This window comes from Diceros bicornis, chromosome 27 (assembly GCF_020826845.1).
Source record: "Diceros bicornis minor isolate mBicDic1 chromosome 27, mDicBic1.mat.cur, whole genome shotgun sequence".
NCBI classification, from domain to species: domain Eukaryota; kingdom Metazoa; phylum Chordata; class Mammalia; order Perissodactyla; family Rhinocerotidae; genus Diceros; species Diceros bicornis.
Window position 1 is genome coordinate 44,670,841 of NC_080766.1, and position 18,012 is coordinate 44,688,852.

At 56.4% G+C, this 18,012-nt stretch overlaps 1 protein-coding gene across 1 annotated transcript; it reads right to left on the minus strand.

Annotated features, from left to right (window-relative positions):
• Positions 1-293: 293 nt before the first annotated feature.
• Positions 294-16,161, minus strand: POFUT2 (protein O-fucosyltransferase 2). Its single transcript, XM_058523307.1, has 9 exons — positions 16,031-16,161; positions 14,612-14,862; positions 12,333-12,477; positions 11,206-11,316; positions 6,113-6,179; positions 3,998-4,123; positions 2,837-3,017; positions 2,467-2,590; positions 294-1,208 (listed from the first exon to the last, which is right to left on the minus strand). The coding sequence occupies exons 1-9, from the start codon at positions 16,159-16,161 to the stop codon at positions 1,055-1,057; spliced, it is 1,290 nt and encodes a 429-aa protein (XP_058379290.1). The 3' UTR covers positions 294-1,054.
• Between the last annotated feature and the right edge of the window lie 1,851 nt (positions 16,162-18,012).

The window sequence follows — 18,012 nt, forward strand, 5'->3', positions numbered from 1 at the left end:
GCTGGTCACCCCGATGTCTGGGGGAAGTCGGGGCTCCCGGGCAGGGAGGACACGGCGGGGATCCCGAGGCAGCGCTGCTCCACGGCTGACCCCCACGGCCCCGTGGCGGCCCCTGGAGACGGCAGTGCTGAAGGTCTTGAGAGGGTTTCCGAAGCGGCAGAGCCCCAGCACAGCAGCCCGCCCCCGGGGCTGGAGCGACTGCGCTCTGCCCTCCTGTCGGCCCCACCTCCCCCAGGGCTGGGGAGCAGTGCTGCGGGCCTTGCGGACAAGCGCCCGGCCACCCCTCCCGCGCTGCTGGGAGTCACGGTTGCAGGGGCAGCCGGCCCAGACACAGATGTGAGGACCCACTGCTGGCTTCCTACCACCACAGAGGGCTTCTCTCCACGTGCACAGGACACATCACTGAACTCCCACTGAGGAACTTTCTGGCACTCTGACTCGCAGGGGAGAGAGACGACTTCATGGGTCTCGGACCCGGCTCTTCGAGGCAGCCATTCACCTCTCCCCCGTCACATGAGGTCCCGCGGTGGAAAGGGCAGAACTAAGGACTCTGCTCTGGCGCCACTGCAGAAGCTACTACGACTAACAAGAGACGAAAACCGCACCGAGTCCCAGGCAGCGCCAGCCCCGCGGCCCTCTGGGGCGGGAGCTGCTCTGTCCCACATCTGCCCGACTCACTGCTGGAAAGCCCCAGACGGAGGCCGAGACCAGCGTCACTCGGGCCCTGCCAGCAGCAGACAGTTCAGACCTTACGAAAGACAACCCAAGTCCCGGAGAGCGGCAGCCTCTCCACAGGCAGACCACGGCCGGAGGAAACACCAGAACAGGCGCAGCTCCAGACCCAGCGCGGCTCCACGCCGTGGCTCACGTGGCCGTGGGCTGTGCCTGCATGTGTCCTCCTATGGGCCCAAGACCCAGAGAAGTGACGGTCTGCCTGCCCAGCCCACCGGCCGGGGTGGGAGCGAGCCCCCGGTGACACGTGTCGTCAGAGGGAAGCCCTGAGTGCACAGCGGGCACGAGAGGTCCAGGGCAGAGGGGCCCAGGGGGCGCGGGCTCAGTACGCGATCCTCCAGTGCGTGGGCTGCTCGCACACTTTCTCCTGGTCTCCGCAGAATCGGTTGTATGTCGTCTTGGGGTCCAACCCCAGAATTTCCCTTTCCTCATGAATCCGAAAAGAAAACGTCGAGACTGAGGTGCCAATGAAAACCCTGCAAGGAAGCACCAGGGGTCAGCACGGGACAGCCGACCCCCTGACCCCCCGACGCCTGCCCGCCTCTCCCTGGGCTGATCCCCGCTGCCGAGTGGCCAGGGCTGGCAGGATGGATCAGACACTGGAGGAGCCCGAGGGCCAGGCTGGGGGCCAGCACGGGGGGCCGGCCTGAGACCCCTGCAAGATGCTGGCTGCTCGGGGTGGGGGCTCAGAGCCAAGCTTGGACCCCAGAGGGGCAGGACTTCCAGCTGAAGGACAGAGCGACAGCAAGGCTGGGGCAGCAGGAAGAAGAAAATCTCCAGCTGCCAGGCCCCCTCCAGGATGGCGGGCTTGGGGTGCACACACCCGAGGTCTGCCCCTGACATCCGCCAGATCTGAGGCTAGGAAAGGAAGGCAGAGGAATAGCGAAGCTCAAACCCTCCCTCAGCAGAAATCAGGGGGCCGAGGGACAAGGCTACAGGGGGCCCAGCCGAGGCACAGGGCTGAGACCTGCTCCCACCCCGTCTGCTCAGAGGAGGAAAAGGGCCCTCGCCCTGGAAGATGGCTCCCCTAGCCTTTCATGCGCCGTGCCCAGCACAGGACAAGAGATTCCCGCACCCCTCAAGCAGGACAGACGCACACATCGACTTGTTAAAACCAAATATGCACACACCCAGCGTGCCTGAGAACGCTGGAAACGCAGAAAATCATCTGCTCCACCTTTATTTCCCCTTTCACTTGGAGTGTTCTGATCTCGTCCCAGCCCTGGTCTCCCAGAGCTGACGGGCACTCGAGTCGTCAGAGGAATCCACACAGAGACCCAGGCCCAACGCCCTCCCAGAAGGGCCAGCCTCCACGAGAACAATCCACAAAAACGATGCAATAAAGGGCCGGTGCTTCCAGACTCGCAGGATGCCCTGTGCTCAACCTTCAGCGACAGGCGCACGATCAGGGGCGGGGCGGGGCAGGCGGGGCAGGGCTGAGAATGAAAGGGGCCCCTCCCTGCCGCCCCCTCCCTGCTGCCACAAGATAGAGGAGAGGTCTCAGGGGAAGTAATGACGACAGTGCACCGTGGAGGAAGCCCGTGAATGAGGACCACAGGAGGAAAACGAATAACGACCATCCCTGAGGAGCCCTGAACCAGTCACGAGAGACTTAAGCACAACGATGGAGCAGACGGCAGGGAGGTGACCCGAGGGGGACGACAGCCGCCATCTGCTGTGACCACCGAGACTCTAAGGACTCCTGGGCCCAGCCCCACGCGCAGGGACAGGCACCTGGCGTGTGAGCAGATCCACTGGTCGATGATGGCCACGCCGCCGTCCTTGTACAGCTCCAGCTCCTCCCACGTGGGCTCGAAGCGCACCATCTCAGGCAACAGCTTTTTCAGCTCTTCGTGCTCTGCAAGTGAAAGGACAGGCCGGTGAGCTGCGATCTGCAGACGACAGACAGCCGTCTGCTGAGCGGGATGACACGCGTGCTCTGCTCCGTGTCAGCTCTTAGGAGCCGGCTAAAGAGGAGGAGGACAGAAACACAGAATTCAGGGTCACCCCCCGGGAGTCAGGGTGGAGGGTCAGGACGCACGCGAGGTCCACCCAGGACTCCACCCGCGCTGAGGAGAGACGGATGGACACCAGGGCCACGTACCCTTTCTGATGGCGTCTGTGGCCACGAACACCCTGTCCAGCTGGTGAGTCTTCATGAGGCTGCGGATCTGCTTCACGGCGCCGTCCAGACTGGGCACATCCTCTCTGTGGCCCCAGATGAAATCTTTTCTCCTCAGGTGAACTCCGAGGTATGGGCCCCCCAGTGAGGAGCCCAGCTTGACCTGGCGAAGGAGGACGGGACATGCCGAGACGCTCCTACAAGCTGAGCTGGCATGAAACAGGAGCAGCTTGGAATGTAGAGGGGCGAGTGCATCCACCTGGCAGCATCCAGCACGTGGAGTCTGTCTACGGGGTTCTCAGGGCAGAATCGGGGGAGGCGGGGGGCGAGGATGACACTGGATGTCTTTCTAAGACCCTGAAGTGGTTAAATTACCACAGACCCTTTTATCTCAGAGAAACAAAAAAAGTAAATGAAACATTTGAAAAAAATACAAATTGGATAAAAGAGAAAAACCTCTAATACTGTATTTTTCCAGTAAAGACTATCCAAACGACCTGATAATTACTGCCTGAACAACACCATTCCACTTGGAAACATCCCAAATGTCCTGTAAACAGGGAAATGGTGTTCCTCTCTATGAAACCATTTCCTGTTAAAAACTACACTAAAGGAGATCATTAAAACAACTACATTATACTGAAAATGCTTAAAAACAATGTCCATTGGAAAAGCAGCATGCTATGTGCTGAAATTACATTATACAGAAATCCAACCTTTTAGAAAAAATTTTGAAAAAGGATGACGCTCAACCCAAGGGCATCCAGGGGCTTCTGGGGGTTCTGTGAATCCTGCTTGTCTTTTCTTTACGGCTCTTATATCACAGAGACAAAAACACTGAAGGTAACTCTGACCACCTTTCACTTCCCCCTTTCCTATCTAGACGTCACCTCCTTTCAGTCTAAGAACCGCTCCCGGCGGATGGGACCTGCAGCGATCTCCCCATTTCACTGAAGGGAGGACTGTGCCCAGCGACCTCCCGTGAGCGGATCTGCAGTCATTACGGTCACTGGCCTAAGAAGCCCAAGCACCGGAGACAGGGACCGACGCCCACCCCCGCTGACCCTTCCCGAGTTAAAGCCTGCGTTACCGTGCACTAAGAAGATAACTGACACCCCTCTGATTATGAGAGGTGGGAGCTACCTTCATCCGGGTCCAGTCCTCCTCGAAGGGGATCCTGTCTGCCTCGTCCGTGGAGTTCAGGTACCTGCTTCTGAACTCGTCCCCCACGGCCCGCAGGTGCCTGGCAAACACCATGCTCCGCCGGGTCTGTGGGCGCAGACAACAGTGCTGCTGAGTGCCCCACCATCTCCCCCAAGCCCGAGACAAGCCCCTGGGGCCCGAGGATCTGACGGAAACACCTAGGACGGGAAGCCGGCGCTCTCGGGAGGGCCAAATCACGCGCAGGTGCCTGAACCAGGCGATGAGGTGGTCCAGGAGAGTGAGAAGCTGTCAACATCGAAAACGGCAAATGGTATGGGGTGCATCCAGCAGGCACATCACCATGCACTGCGTCTGTACGCTCAGAGAGGCTCTGCAGGCTGACACGATGACGCCATCCCCTCCCCCGAGGGCCCCCTCGGCCTGAGGGCCAAGCCTAGTTAAGAAAATGTGGCTGACAGGGTGGGGGGATGTGCTCACCACCCTTAGAGGCTAGTGGGGGGACCACAACGCTGACAAGAGGCACAGAACTGCTGTCCACAGTGATGACAAGGGCACTTCCGTGCTTCTGAGACGACCTGCCCAGGAGGCACCCAGGTCCCATGTCCAGGGAGCAGGGGTCTCGCCTGGGTCCACTGCCCCGCGCCTGACTCCTGCCCAGCCCAGCCTGCCCAGAGGAGGCTCCACGACCCAGACTTGAGGGCTGGGGAGGTCAGCGCTGCAGAGGGGACGTGAAACCTTTCCCTCAGGCTCCCCCGACCGCAGCGACAGGAAGTGGTGCACTCCCGGACTCGGACAGCCCAGTTACCTTATGGTTAACAGCAACGTGGGCACCACCCTGCAGGAGTGGTGTAGAGATTACAGGGTGATACTAACTGCATCTTCGTGAAAGCAAAGTCTTGGCTTTTCCTCTTTCAAAAATTAGCTGCCATAAATCACAACTCTGTAGCTCAGTCAACAAGCCTGGGAGCCCTGAGCAGACCACACAGAAGCTGTGATGCCCGGGCACCAGGGCGCAGAGTCCCGCAGAGGGGGCCGCTGGGGGTGACGGCGCCGCTGGGCGCCTCCATGGGGCAGCCCCAGGCAGGAAGGGGGCAAAAGATAATCTACTGAAGACGCACATGAGTCCCGCAGACGGGAGGAGAGAACGGGTGGAAGACGCGGCCTCAGTGGCGATCTCAGGGTTCGTTCTTTTCAAGAAAGCTGGAATTTACCTAAAAACTGATATTTTACTCCAGCAGCAGACAAATAACGCACCTCTGAGAATCAGTTTCTCTCCACATACCAGGATCCAGGTAAGACTGGGGCTGACTCTGGGGGGAGTTGCTCCTTGCCCAACGCCCCGTGTCCCCCACCCCCAGATCCTTCTGGAGGCCTGGCGCCAGGCTCCTGTGCGCAGCTCAGTACAGGGAACGCCACCCCCTGGCCCAGCAGAGCCCCCGACAGGCCAGGCCAGGCCATGCCGGGCACAGCTCCTCCACCTTGCCCCCCAACCGAAGCCTTACGCTTCTCTCGGGGAAATGCTTTATGCCTTTGCCACAATGGACCGGACTGCGGAGCGCCCGTCTTTTCCACACCACGATGGACAAGCCGTCACCAATGCCGAGACGCCAGCAGAATGCTGCTGCCAGAATGAGAGAAGCCACTCTCGGCCCCAGCCCTGGTTATTCTGCCGCAACACCAAGACACCAGAGCCAGCTTCTCCCCGTCAGAGCGGAGACGGGTGCCGATGTTAAGGACGGCTGGCAGAAAACACCCCTACCTTCCAGAGTGGCAGAGAGAGGAGCAGAAAGAGCTCTCGTTCTAGCTGCTGAGCAAGTCAACAGATGTGGGGGAGGGCTGGGGGCCGACAGTCTCCCAGGACCAGGGCCCGGGCACCAGGGCCCCAGGACCCTCACCTCCCGAGTCCTCACCCTGTGGCACCCGCGTGCAGGCGGGGCGAGTCCACTGCTGGGCCCACAACCGTGCTGCTGAGAGCCTGTGCCTTCAGTCAGCAGGTTGAGAACAAGAGTGGTCGACCGTCTCAGATTTTCGAAAACTAAACAAACTTAAACGACACAAGAAAATTTAGAAAGATGCTGGCCAGGTGACACTCACATCCCAGTACTCCTTTCCTCCGTAGTGGTCGTGAAGCAGGTTTTCGGCTCTGTCTAACATCACGGACCTATTTTTAAACAACAGGAAAAGAAAGAGTTTAACTCTAAAAATGATTCTATTCCCACACTCCAGAGAGTCCTGTCATCGTGGGGGCCTGCACGGGCAGTGACCCTATTGGGTCACCAGGTGCACCTGGACAAATTATTGCTGACGCTGTAAGAGGCAGCTGTCTGGCTCTCCACACCACGATTCTGAGAGTTTCTAATTCCTAAGTGATTCTGAGCACTCATGGCATCTCTCCCATCCTAGCCACTGAACTGGCTGTTACCAAGCTCGCTTGTGACTGTCGATGCAAAAAACAAAACAAACAACTATGCAAAACAGATAACATTAGCAAACAGAACCCGCCAGTATATGAAAAGAATAACACACAGGACAAAGGGAGCTCATACCTGGGATGCAAAGAGGGTTCAATATCAGAAAACTGATTACTTACCTCCACACTTAACAGGTGAGGGGCACAGCCATATAATGACGGATACCACAGAGGCATAAAAGGCAGTTTTACTCCTATTTCTGAAAAACCACCTTAATAAAATAGGGACTAGGTACCCTTACCATGTTCGTGTTTCTCAAACCAAAAGCTAGCACTTCTTCACTGAATGCCCGGCTCCTTCCTTGCACAGTGAGAGACAAGAGAGGCTGCCCTTTAAGAGGTAATCAAACAACCCGAAGCATCAGATCATGCATAGAGACACTCCAGGAAGAGGCCCAGGTTTACTCAGGACCGGGCGATCCAGGCGGCACAAGAAATCTGAGAGGAGAGGGCTCACGAACAACACACTGCGCTGTGGAAATGCGCGAGTGATCAGGAGCCTCTGCTCGACACAAAATAGATCTTCAGAGGCTCAGAAGCTGAAACTATGAAAGTAGAACATAAAAGAATTTTTAAGACTATCGGGATGGTAAAGGTTGGAATAAAAAAAACAAACTGTTAACAGATGAATAAATGTCAACATATAAAAATTAAAAACTTCTGCAGAGAAAGAAACTGGCAAAAGATTTCAACAGGTGCACAAATGAACAGACCAGGGACCCGCTTTTCACCTCTCAACTCCACAGAGACCAGAGCTCTCTGCCCTGGTGGCCGCAGAGGGACGATGCCCCAACAGCTATCACTCAAAAAGCACACACCCCAGGGACCCAGGCATTTCTGTTCTGGGTGTGAGCCTCCGTTTTTACTCCCCCACATTTCTGCAAAAATGTCTCCTGTTTGTAACAGCAAAAACCCGGAAACAACCAGAGGCCACCCACTTGGGCAGGTTCAATCCACTCTCTTACTTCTGCGCAAGGATGACTGCAAAAGTCTGTAACACCCAAGTGTGTGGTTAAGAGGGAAAAAAGGCAAACAAAAACCTTGTAGAGAACATGTATATGGTAGGACCCCATCTGTGTTTCACAAGGGAGATGAACACAAATTTATTTCATAGGCGTAGAAAGTTTTGGAAAAAACTGGGAGTGGCTGGATACAGTAGTGGCCCCTGCGGTCAGGGCAAGAGCAAAGAGGGTTTCTTAAGCATTTGTTTTATTATAAAATGCAATATTGCCTGTGGAAATGAGCATTCCATCACATACACAGTTGAACCACTCTACAACAAACACTGCAGCCCCCTGGCTGCAGAGCAGAGCTCTCTACACATCTGGCCCCGCCCCCAGCGCCTCCCTATGCACTCTCCTGTCTCTACCTCCCCACTACGTGTCCCTATGTTGCAGGTTAGCCGGGCCTGTCTTTGAACTTCATGCAAATAGAATTTGACTGGATTTACCTTCTGCATTTTTTCCACTCAACATTACATCCACATGCTTTAACTTTGTTGAACACAGCAATGGTTTTTTCATTTTCTTGGCTGAGCCATGTTTCAGTTTTGAATATACCACAACCTACGCATCCAATCTACTGCTGAAGGATATGAGGGTTTTTCTGGTTTGGGGCCGTCATGAACATTCTGGAATGCATTGGGTGCACATGCACTGCATGTAAGTAGGGCTGGGTTCGCTGGGTCACAGGTCTGCCACCTTCAACCTGAAGGCCAACTGTGCCCAGCATTGTTCCCAAATTCTGCCAGCAGCAGCACGCTCATCCCTGTCGCCCCATCCTTCCAAGGGCATCACTAACGGGCAGAGCGCGGCTTTCCTGGGTTAACTCTGGCCTGGCCATGTCTCCTCTGGCCGTGCACCCGACTGTGTCCTCTGCTGAACTGACTACAAGGCTGCCAGCCCTTTCTTCTCTGGTTTTTAGGACCTCTGTCTATATCCGGGATTGAGTGCTTTATTAATCAAACATGCTGACAGTATCCTCGCTTCCTCTGTGGTTTGTCTTTTCATTTTGTTTAATAGTATCTTTTGATGGACAGAAATTCTTAATTTTAATGTAATTGAGTTTACCAATCTTTCCTTTTTTGGTTAGTGCTTTTCACATCTTGTTTAAGAAATCTTTCCCCATCCCACGGTCATGGGCTGTTTTTTCCTAAAAGCTTCATGGTTTTGCCTTTCCTGTTAGGTCTTTATCCACTGAGTCTCTGTGTGGGGGAGTGACTCCCCCAACCGTCCAGCCTCACGTCTCTCAAAGGGCACTGCCCTCTGCTCGCTGCTCCTCACCCAGGGGCCTCTGGGCACCGGTCTCTCTCCAGGCTCCACTCCGTTCTTTTTTTTTTAATTGCAGTAACAGTGGTTTATAACATTACATAATTTCAGGTGTAGATCATTATACTTCTATTTCTGTGTAGACTACATCATGTTCACCACCCAAAGACTAATGACAATCCATCACCACACACACGTGCCTAATCACCCCTTTTGCCTTCCTCACTCCCCCCTTCCCCTCTGGTAACCACCAATCCAATCTCTCTCTCTATGTGTTTGCTGTTGTTTTCATCTACTTATGAGTGAGATCATATGGTATTTAACTTTCTTCCTCTGACTTATTTTGCTTAGCATAATACCCTCAATGTCCATCCATGTTGTCACAAATGGCTGGATTTCATCGTTTCTTATGGCTGAGTACTATTCCATTGTGCATACATACCACATCTTCTTTATCCATTCGTCCCTTGATAGGCACCTAGGTTGCTTCAAGTCCTGGCTATTGTGAATAACATTGCAATGAACACAGGGATGAATGTATCTTTACGTATTCGTGTTTTCAGGTTCTCTGGATAAATACCCAGCAGTGGAATAGCTGAATCATATGGTACTTCCATTCTTAATTTTTTGAGGAATGTCCATACTGTTTTCCACAGTGGCTGCACCAGTTTGCACTCCTGCCAGTAGTGTATATGAGTTCTCTTCTCTCTACATCCTCTCCAACACTTGTTTCCCGTCTGGTTAATTATAGCCATTCTGACGGGTGTGAGGTGATATCTCATTATAGTTTTGATTTGCATTTCCGCCATATTCTTACCCATGAAATGGAACTCAGAAAAAACCAACTGGCAAGACTACACGTGCCACAGATCCAAAGCTTCAGCCAGATCTGCTTCTGAGGCCCAAATGTTCTTCAGCGAGAACCCTGACTAGGACACTAGTGAACCTGATCTCAACAACGCGCGCCCTTGGCAGTCTCCTGTGTCCACTTTTCTCTACGTGAAAACCGACTCGCTGAGCAGCAGATGTCTGCATTTTGTTTACAAAGGCCCAGCATGCCCCACAGTGGTCCTAACACAGAGAAAATGGGCTGAAATGGACAGGAGGGGCACCCTGGGGGCAGTGCTGTCTTCTATCGATGATGTGCAGAGTTTGGGCACCCCTTGGGCCTCGGAGATGCACGCTGAGTGCACCCCAAGAAAGGCTGCCCCGGGCGCCGGCTGGCTCCCGCTCCTCGGGGCTCCAGGGGCATCAGCAGGGCAGTCCTGGGAGGCGTGCCCCACGTGCCAGCACCTGTGTCAGGCTTGAGGGACACTGAAGGCAGCTCACAGAGGGGCTGTGTCAGGGTCCCCACGTCCCCAGCAACTCAAGCCCCAGGGGAACTCCTGAGGACGCGGCTACCTGGCCAGCACTTGCCTGCGTCCTCCGGAGGAGCCTGTCACACACACCAAGCCCGGCGCTCCACGCAATCCTGTAAGTCCCATGTCCCTTCCTGCTGACCTCTCAGCACCACCCAGTGGTAAGGGCAGGCAGCTGCAAGGCTGGTTTTCTGTGTTTGAGAGAGGACCGGGGGCACCAGGAAGGGGACAGAGCACGGCCCGTGCTGACATACTTCCCACAGGAGAGCCTGTGAGCAGCTGTCCACAACGGTATTTCTGGAAGAGGCTACAACCGTTCCTCTGACACTCAAAGGTCAGGCTTCGAGGGGGCCAAGTGTGAGGGCCTGACTTCAGAAGTGACCCCAGACGGACGGTGCAGCGCTCCTCCACCACGGAGCCCCCAGAGCTGCTCATTTCAAAACCCTCCTGGCCTCTGCTCATCTGCTCTTGTCCTGGCCCCACCCGGCTTCAGCCACACATCCCCATGGCCACGGGCGCACTTTGCAATCACCAGGACGGATGAAATAAGAAGTAAAATTGGCACCCCCTTTCAGTTCAGCCCGCCTCCTTCGTCCCCCGTCCTCCCCAGTCACTGTGTCACTGCCCTCCTCCCCCACATGCCCCCTCACACCTGCTGCACCCAGCTGGGCCCCAGCTCCTCACCATCACCTCAGATGGGGACCCTGCAGTGGAATCTGGGTGTGAATCTGTCTCCACCGCCCACCAGCGGTGTGACCAGAGACCCATGTCATGGAGTTCAAAAGAACAATGGCCCAAGGATCACCCCGCAGGGACAGCAGCTGTGCTGCCACACAGAGCCTCAGAGCGTGGGCACAGCTCATCCAAACCTGGGGCTCTCCTGGGCTCGAGGACACACGCGGGTCCTCCCAGTCCCCAGTCCCCGTCCCCGCCTCACTGCGGGGAGAGGGCCGGGGAGAGGGACAAGGCATAACTTTCCAGCGACCTGACACTGGCCTCGGGGAGGAGGCGCTCCAGAGCCAGGAGGACAGAGGCAAGCACGCACACACATGCCCGCGAGCCGGTCTCGGAGTGCAGCGTGCAGGCACTCACCGTGCTGATGTGTTTCTCAGAAGCACAGGCGCGATGATAGAAGCCGATCCTTGAACGGACAGACAGGACACGTTTAAACCCCTCGTTTCTTCATAACCCCAAAACCATCCTCTGGAAAAGAAGACCCACAGGACCCCGAGGGGTTTAGTCTGTTTTCACCTAGGCAATAAGGAAACTCTAGGTGCACACATACGGCTCGCCCTGATCAACTCAGCCGCTGCTCTCAGTGACAATACAGTGGTCCTGATTACAGGTAGTGACAGTCTTGTGAAAATTTTCAAAGCAACCACGAATTTCGTTTGATTTGATGAGACCACAGAAGCTCTCTTCAGGCGTCTGAACGGTACAAGCATGGGAAAGCCGGGCAGTCAGAAGGACAGAAATGACACTTGACCGTCAGGGTCAGAGCTGTGACGTAACCGTCTTACAACTCCATGCTCCTCGGAAGAGCCTCTGTGTCACTGGGGTTGTCAGAGCCCCGGGGTTCTGGTGCTCTGCCCGTGGACGCTGCTCAGGGGACAGCCCTTCCACAGGGAGGTCTGCTGATGGCCTTCTGTGTTTGGGGGGACAGGACCGCATTTCCACAGCCTCATTCAAGTGCATTAAACGACACAGGAAAAGGTAAACGTATGGTCATTAGGCATTTTTAGAACAGCCTGTGCCCGTGTCTGTAAACAGGGGACAAGGAGGTGCTGAGAGGCTGGGCGGGTGACAGAGACCCTCCTCCAGGAACCAAGCACACGCACCTGTAGTACTTGGGACCCTCCTCCAGGAACTAAGCATAAGTACCTGTAGTACTCGGGACTCTCCCCCAGGAACTAAGCATATGCACCTGTGGTACTCGGGACCGTCCCCAGGAACTAAGCATAAGCACCTGTAGTACTTGGGACCGTCCCCAGGAAATAAGCATATGCACCTGTGGTACTCGGGACCATCCCCAGGAAATAAGCATATGCACCTGTGGTACTCGGGACCGTCCCCAGGAACTAAGCATAAGCACCTGTGGTACTCGGGACCGTCCCCAGGAACTAAGCATATGCACCTGTGGTACTCGGGACCGTCCCCAGGAACTAAGCATAAGCACCTGTGGTACTCGGGACCCTCCCCCAGGAACGAAGTGCACGCACCTGTAGTACTCGTGCTTGTCCTGCGAGTACAGCGGCGGGTCGATGCACGGCCGGTCATCCACCTTCTCCTCCCAGCTCCCCTCTTTCCACCCTTCCGCGTAACTTTGCAGGACATAGACCTGGTCAATAAAGGGCCCGCCGGACTCTGAAAAGACCAAGAACTGACAGTGTGACAGTAATCAGAAGCACGTTTGTGCACGTATCACACTGCCACGGACACAAACAGAGGATTATCACCTTATATAACTCCACCTTCGTCCCACAAAGGACTGGGGGAAGCTTACAAAAGCGGAGGACAGAACAAATGACATCAGGGCACGGGGTCCCTAAAGAGGATAAGAGGGGCTGCCCAGGAGGTGGCAGAGCCTGTCCAGGCCTGGCTGCTCCCAGGGGATCCTCACGTCCCTCCCGACCTCTTACAGCCTCTGGACTTGCCCCCGGCCCTCTTCTGTTCTCTGCTGCACTCCACTGCAGTGCAGGCAGGCCCGGTCCTCACAAAGCCACAGGTCCCACAGGTTCCGTCCTCCTCCTCTCCTGGGCTCCTCCTCCATCGGTCTGCTGGACCCCGGCTGCACCTCAAGTGCATCCGCATGCTCCCTCCCCAGGGCCTCTGCACGGCTGTCCCCACCTGGACCGTCCCCTCCAGGGCTCATTCCTGACCCGTGTGAGGCCATTCAAACCACAGGTCCCAGGGATGCCTTCCTGAGCCACGGCCACCCGCCCCCTAACACACTGTATCCCTTCCTGCTTTCTTGTTGTCTGTGGCTCGTCACCATCTCAAATACTGCATGTTTCAATTACTTATGTCCTTTATTTTCTGGCTGCCCACTCCCCACACGAGCACCAGGAGAGCAGGGGTCTGCGTCCCTCTTACCCACTGCTCCCACCCACACCTAGAACGTGCTGGCCACCTCTGCAACAGTCAATGGAGATTTGTTCAAAGATGGAAAGAACAAGGGCACTACCATCTGCGTTGCTGATGGGGCCTGATGCCAGAGCACCAGGGGTTCCTCTTACAAGAGGGAAAGGACCGGACATCAAGAGGCTGAGATGGGGCACCCTGTTGCACACGCCCCAGCAGCTTGTCCAAGGACAGGCGCCCCATCCCCTTCCCCTGTGTAGGGAGGAAAGAGCTGGGCAGAGTCAAGGCTGGTCAGCAGAGCAGAGGCAAAGCTGGTCTGCTGCCTCTGCAGCACGTCACCCAAGGCCTCTGACTGCTCTGGCTCCAGGGATGAGGCCTGGAGAAGGGCAAAGAGGTCACTTGTCTCCCCATCCCCACATACCCGCAGTTTCCAGTCACTAGGCACAATCTCAAATGGCTGAGACCCAGACCTGTCCCCGTGTCCCGCCGGGGAGTGAAAGGCGGGTTCTCTGGGAGGCACCGTAACCCGCGGTTCAGACCAAGGCTGAGACTGTCTCCCAAGCTAAGGCAGGTTGGACTAAATACCCTGCTCCAGCTCTCCTCTCGGTCGGGGAAGGATGCGTCCCAAGAATGAGTTTACATGTCTCAGAGTATGTTTTTCCAGCAAGAATGGACACGTCAGGAGATACCTTCTGTGCCGCCCTGTGCCTGCAGTGTCACAGGGCTGACTCCGCCACAGAACACCTCTCAAAGTGACTGGGTCTAAGGTGCAGCGAGAACAGAATTTGAAAACAAAGATGTGTGTGTGAGCCCCATCCTCAGTGCCAGCCCCAATTCTAGGATGTGCAGGACGTTGTCCCAGAGCGGTGGGCCACTCAGAGGTGGCGCCCGCCCCTCCACTGACTCTTTAACTTTGTCTTCTAAACAGAGCCACGGTAAGCTCTAAATACCCTTATTCTAAGAAACTCTTCAACTCTCCTCTCCTAGAAACATCACAACAGGAAGACCGAGCGGAAGTAAGTGAAACAAGCTGTGTGGTGACAGGTCTTCACCAGCACGTGGTGAGACACCACGAGGTCAAGGCCACACGCATCGTCCTGCTGGGACCCCTCCCGGCATCCGTGGTGGTGGCTTTCTCATGCTCACAGCCCTAACTGCACCGTGCTGACCTAGTGCGCTGCCTCAATTTTCAGAGGCGAGGGGGCACGTATACCTCGTTCGCCTTGGGTCTATTCCCTGGAAAAATGACGGAAAGACCAAGATCACTGGTAGGCAGTTCAAGAAATGGAAGCAGGGCCCCTACGCGTGGAGCAAAGGTGACAACAACAGGCCAGAGCAAGACCGCCCGCCAGCCTGGCCCAACGTTCATACCAGAACCAACAACCGCCCAGCCCCAGTCAAACGCCCACCACCTCACCTGCAATGAACTGCTCGTACTCAATGACGGGGATGTTTCTGTTGAGACTTGGAAGATCAAAAAAGTCGGACCAGGGAATCCGGACCTGGTGGATGTCGGGGCTCTGCCAGTGATAGAGGCGGCCCCAGGGGGGCAGCACCAGCACCCACTCCTCGGTCTTCAGCAGAGTCTTGAGGAGGGAGGCGACCCGGATGTAGACGTCCCTGCGGAGGTTGAAGCCCTCGGGGGGGTTGACGTCGTAGAGAAGGTACCTGGGCAGGAGCAGGAGTCAACTCTTCAGGGCCGAGGCCTCTGGAGAAACCCGGACGCGCCCATGACCCACCGCCTGTCGCCCAGACTCTGGGCGCTCGACTTCAGTAGCTCTAGTCTGTAGAGTGGAGGCAGCTGCCCCCCATGTCTATATGGCCCGTTACTCATACAGCCCTCAAGTAGGAGCAAAAGGCACCTCAGTGTCCGTTTAACAACCAACAATAATTTCCAGCTACGACCTGCAGCGTCTCAGCGACAGGAACCTGAGAGTCAGCCCTCCAATGGTTCTCAAACTTTTCGGTCTATAGACTCCTTTACATTTTTAACAATTACTGAGAACCCCATATCTGCTCCTGCATCAATGTGTTGTGATACCGCAGGTCAGGTGGTCTCCGGCAAAACCCCACAGAGAACTGTGAGAGGAGAGGAAAAAGGCAGCTAGCATCCTGGAGTGACCGCGAAAACGGTGCTGACACCTCAGGGTTCCCTGGACACACTTTGACAACCGCTGCCCTCCCCAGAGCAAGACTCCCCATACAAGACGCAGGCAGCGTCCTCAGCTTCTACTACAACACGCACTGCTGTCCTCAGCCCTCCCTTCTCTGCGGGAGTTTCTTCCACAATTTCTGTGACTACAGATGAGGCTGTGTTGTCGTGCCTGGCTTGAGCCTCCGAATCCCCCCGACTGCCAACACCAGAGGAAGACCCTCCGCCCCTCTGCACGCCCGCGCCCGCACGGTCTGCTCTGTACCGAGCCCTCAATAACCGCGGGACCGCACCGACGCCTGTGTTTTATCCGGAGACTCGTCTACGGAGCATCCGACGTCTGGATGGAAACGGAAAGATCCCGCGCAAACACGCCGGGCTTTCCTAAGAACCGGCCCACGTGAGCGGTGGCTCAGGTGGCTCCTGGACCGCGGGGAGGACCCCATCATCTGAGAGGCCGGGCTGCCCTTACGCTGGCCCAGCCTCCCCTTCCCGGGGCTCCGGGGCCGCGTCCGCCCGGGCGCCCGGTCGGGGGGGACCGGGGTACGAGGCTCGGCTCAGAGCCCACCCCGTCCCCCGCCCGCGGCCCTCGGCCCTCGGCCCCCCGTCCTCAGCTCACCGGCAATACCCGGCCCCAGCCCCGGCCGCCCCCGAGCCCCGCCGACGGCGCGGGCGCGCGGTTACCGTCTGCGGGACGCCGCCCCGGACAGGATGTCGGCCGCCGACTGGCCGGGCCAAAACTCCTCGCCCGAGGCGGAGGCCGGCGGCCAGCACGCCGCCGCCAGCAGCAGGCAGACGACGCCAAGCGCCGCCATGGCCCCGGGCGGCCACGCACTTCCGGCGGCCGCGCCCCGCCCCGGAAGCAACGCACGCCCGTCCCTGCGGAGCGCGGCGCCTGTAGCCACGGCAACGCCGCGGGCCCGCCCCGCGCATGCGTCCTGCGTCCTCCCGAGGCTGGAGGTCTACCCCTGCTAGCCTAACGGCGTGGCGTGGTCGGTGGCCGGGGACGGGGGAGCGGGGTGCCGGGCCGGGTGGGGGTGTCTCACGGCGGAGGAGCACAGTGCGAGGGCAGCAGAGCCCTCCGTGTTGGGGTCATAGGACATTCGGGGGCGGGGTGGGGATGGTGTATGTCACGCTCCGTGGTCGTGGCAGGCCGAGGGGTCTCCTCAGGAACCCCCATTCCAGAGCAAGGACCTTGCTCCCCGCCTCTCACTGCAACCCCCTCCTTCCCTGGCACCGCGGCCCCTTGCCCCAGGACGCCCGCCCAGACCTCCGCCGCCGGGCACTGTCTCTGTTAGGGGGACTTAGCTCCTGTCCGGAGGCAGGGACGGCAGCCGACCTGTCCTGGAATGAAGCGCACCCCCCTTTCCCAGGAGGAGGGCCGACCGCAGCCCGGGACGCAGAGCTGGCTGCAGCGGGCCTCTTCAGCCATGACGGGACCCTGAGGAGGGCAGCGAGGGAAGGTGGAATCGTGACATGTCTTGTTGTCTAAGCCACTGCCACCTGGAGGCGTCTAGAACCAGGCGTGTTTGCCGCTGTGCCTCGGCACGCGGAGCGCTCACCAGTGGACCCTGATTTCCGTCTGCTGAAGAGGGGCCAGCACGGGCCTGAACACTGCTGGGCCTCCTCTCAGGCAAGCCACTCCAGGGCTGGCCAAATGCCGGCTCGCCCCTTTGTCCCCCAAGGGGACCCCGAGCTAACAGCGCCGAATTCCTTCTTTGATGCAAGCAGCCTCCAGAACGGCATAGTGAACACCTGGAAGGCTGGCCGAGGTGGGCAGGGCCCTGTTCCAGGCATGGTCATCACAGGGCAGGATGGTAACCACGCAGGGCTTGGACATAAGGCAGAACACTCAGCTAGTGTCTGGGGGCCCAGGGCGGGCATCAGGGGCCCTGGTTCTCAGGTGGCCATACCCTCTGCCTGCTGCACTCGCAGTTAACCCACAAATGAACAGTCCTCACCTGGGCTTGAGTCGTTCTTTCTTCTCTTATGTCTCTGTCTTAGTAAAGCCATCTCAGAACGTACCTTAAAAACTTTTATCATGAGTTTTCAAGCGTTCACAGAAGCAGAGGGAATACGCGCACCTACATGCCCACCTCCAGGCTCAGCGACTTCAGCATTTGCACACTTGTTCTTCCCTCCCTTTCTTCTTCTTTTCTTTTTTTTCTATAATATTTTAAAGCAAATGATTGACATCAAGTTGTTTCACCTCAAATATTTCCACGTGTCTAAGAAATAGGACATTTTCTTACACAGCCACCGTATCATTATCCCACCTAAAAAATCTATTACTTCTGCTATAATATCATCAAATACACTATCCACATGGAAGTGTCCCTGGTTGTTTCAAAATGTACTTTATTACAGCAGATCTGTTCAAATCCAAGCAAGATCCACATTATGGTAGATTGTTATAAAGCTTCAGAAAGAAAAGTGCATGGGGCTTAAGAACCGGATAAATAGAAGTGAACCAGCAAACACAATATGTCCACATTTATGTGATGAAGATACACTAGAGAAGTTTACAGCTACAAATTATTAGAAAAGAAGAAATGGTGTAAAATCAGTGACCTAAGTATTCAGCGTGAGAAGTGAGAAGAGAAAATTTAACCCAAGCTAAGTACAAGGAAGGAAAAAATAAAGATGAGAAAACAACAAAATGGGAA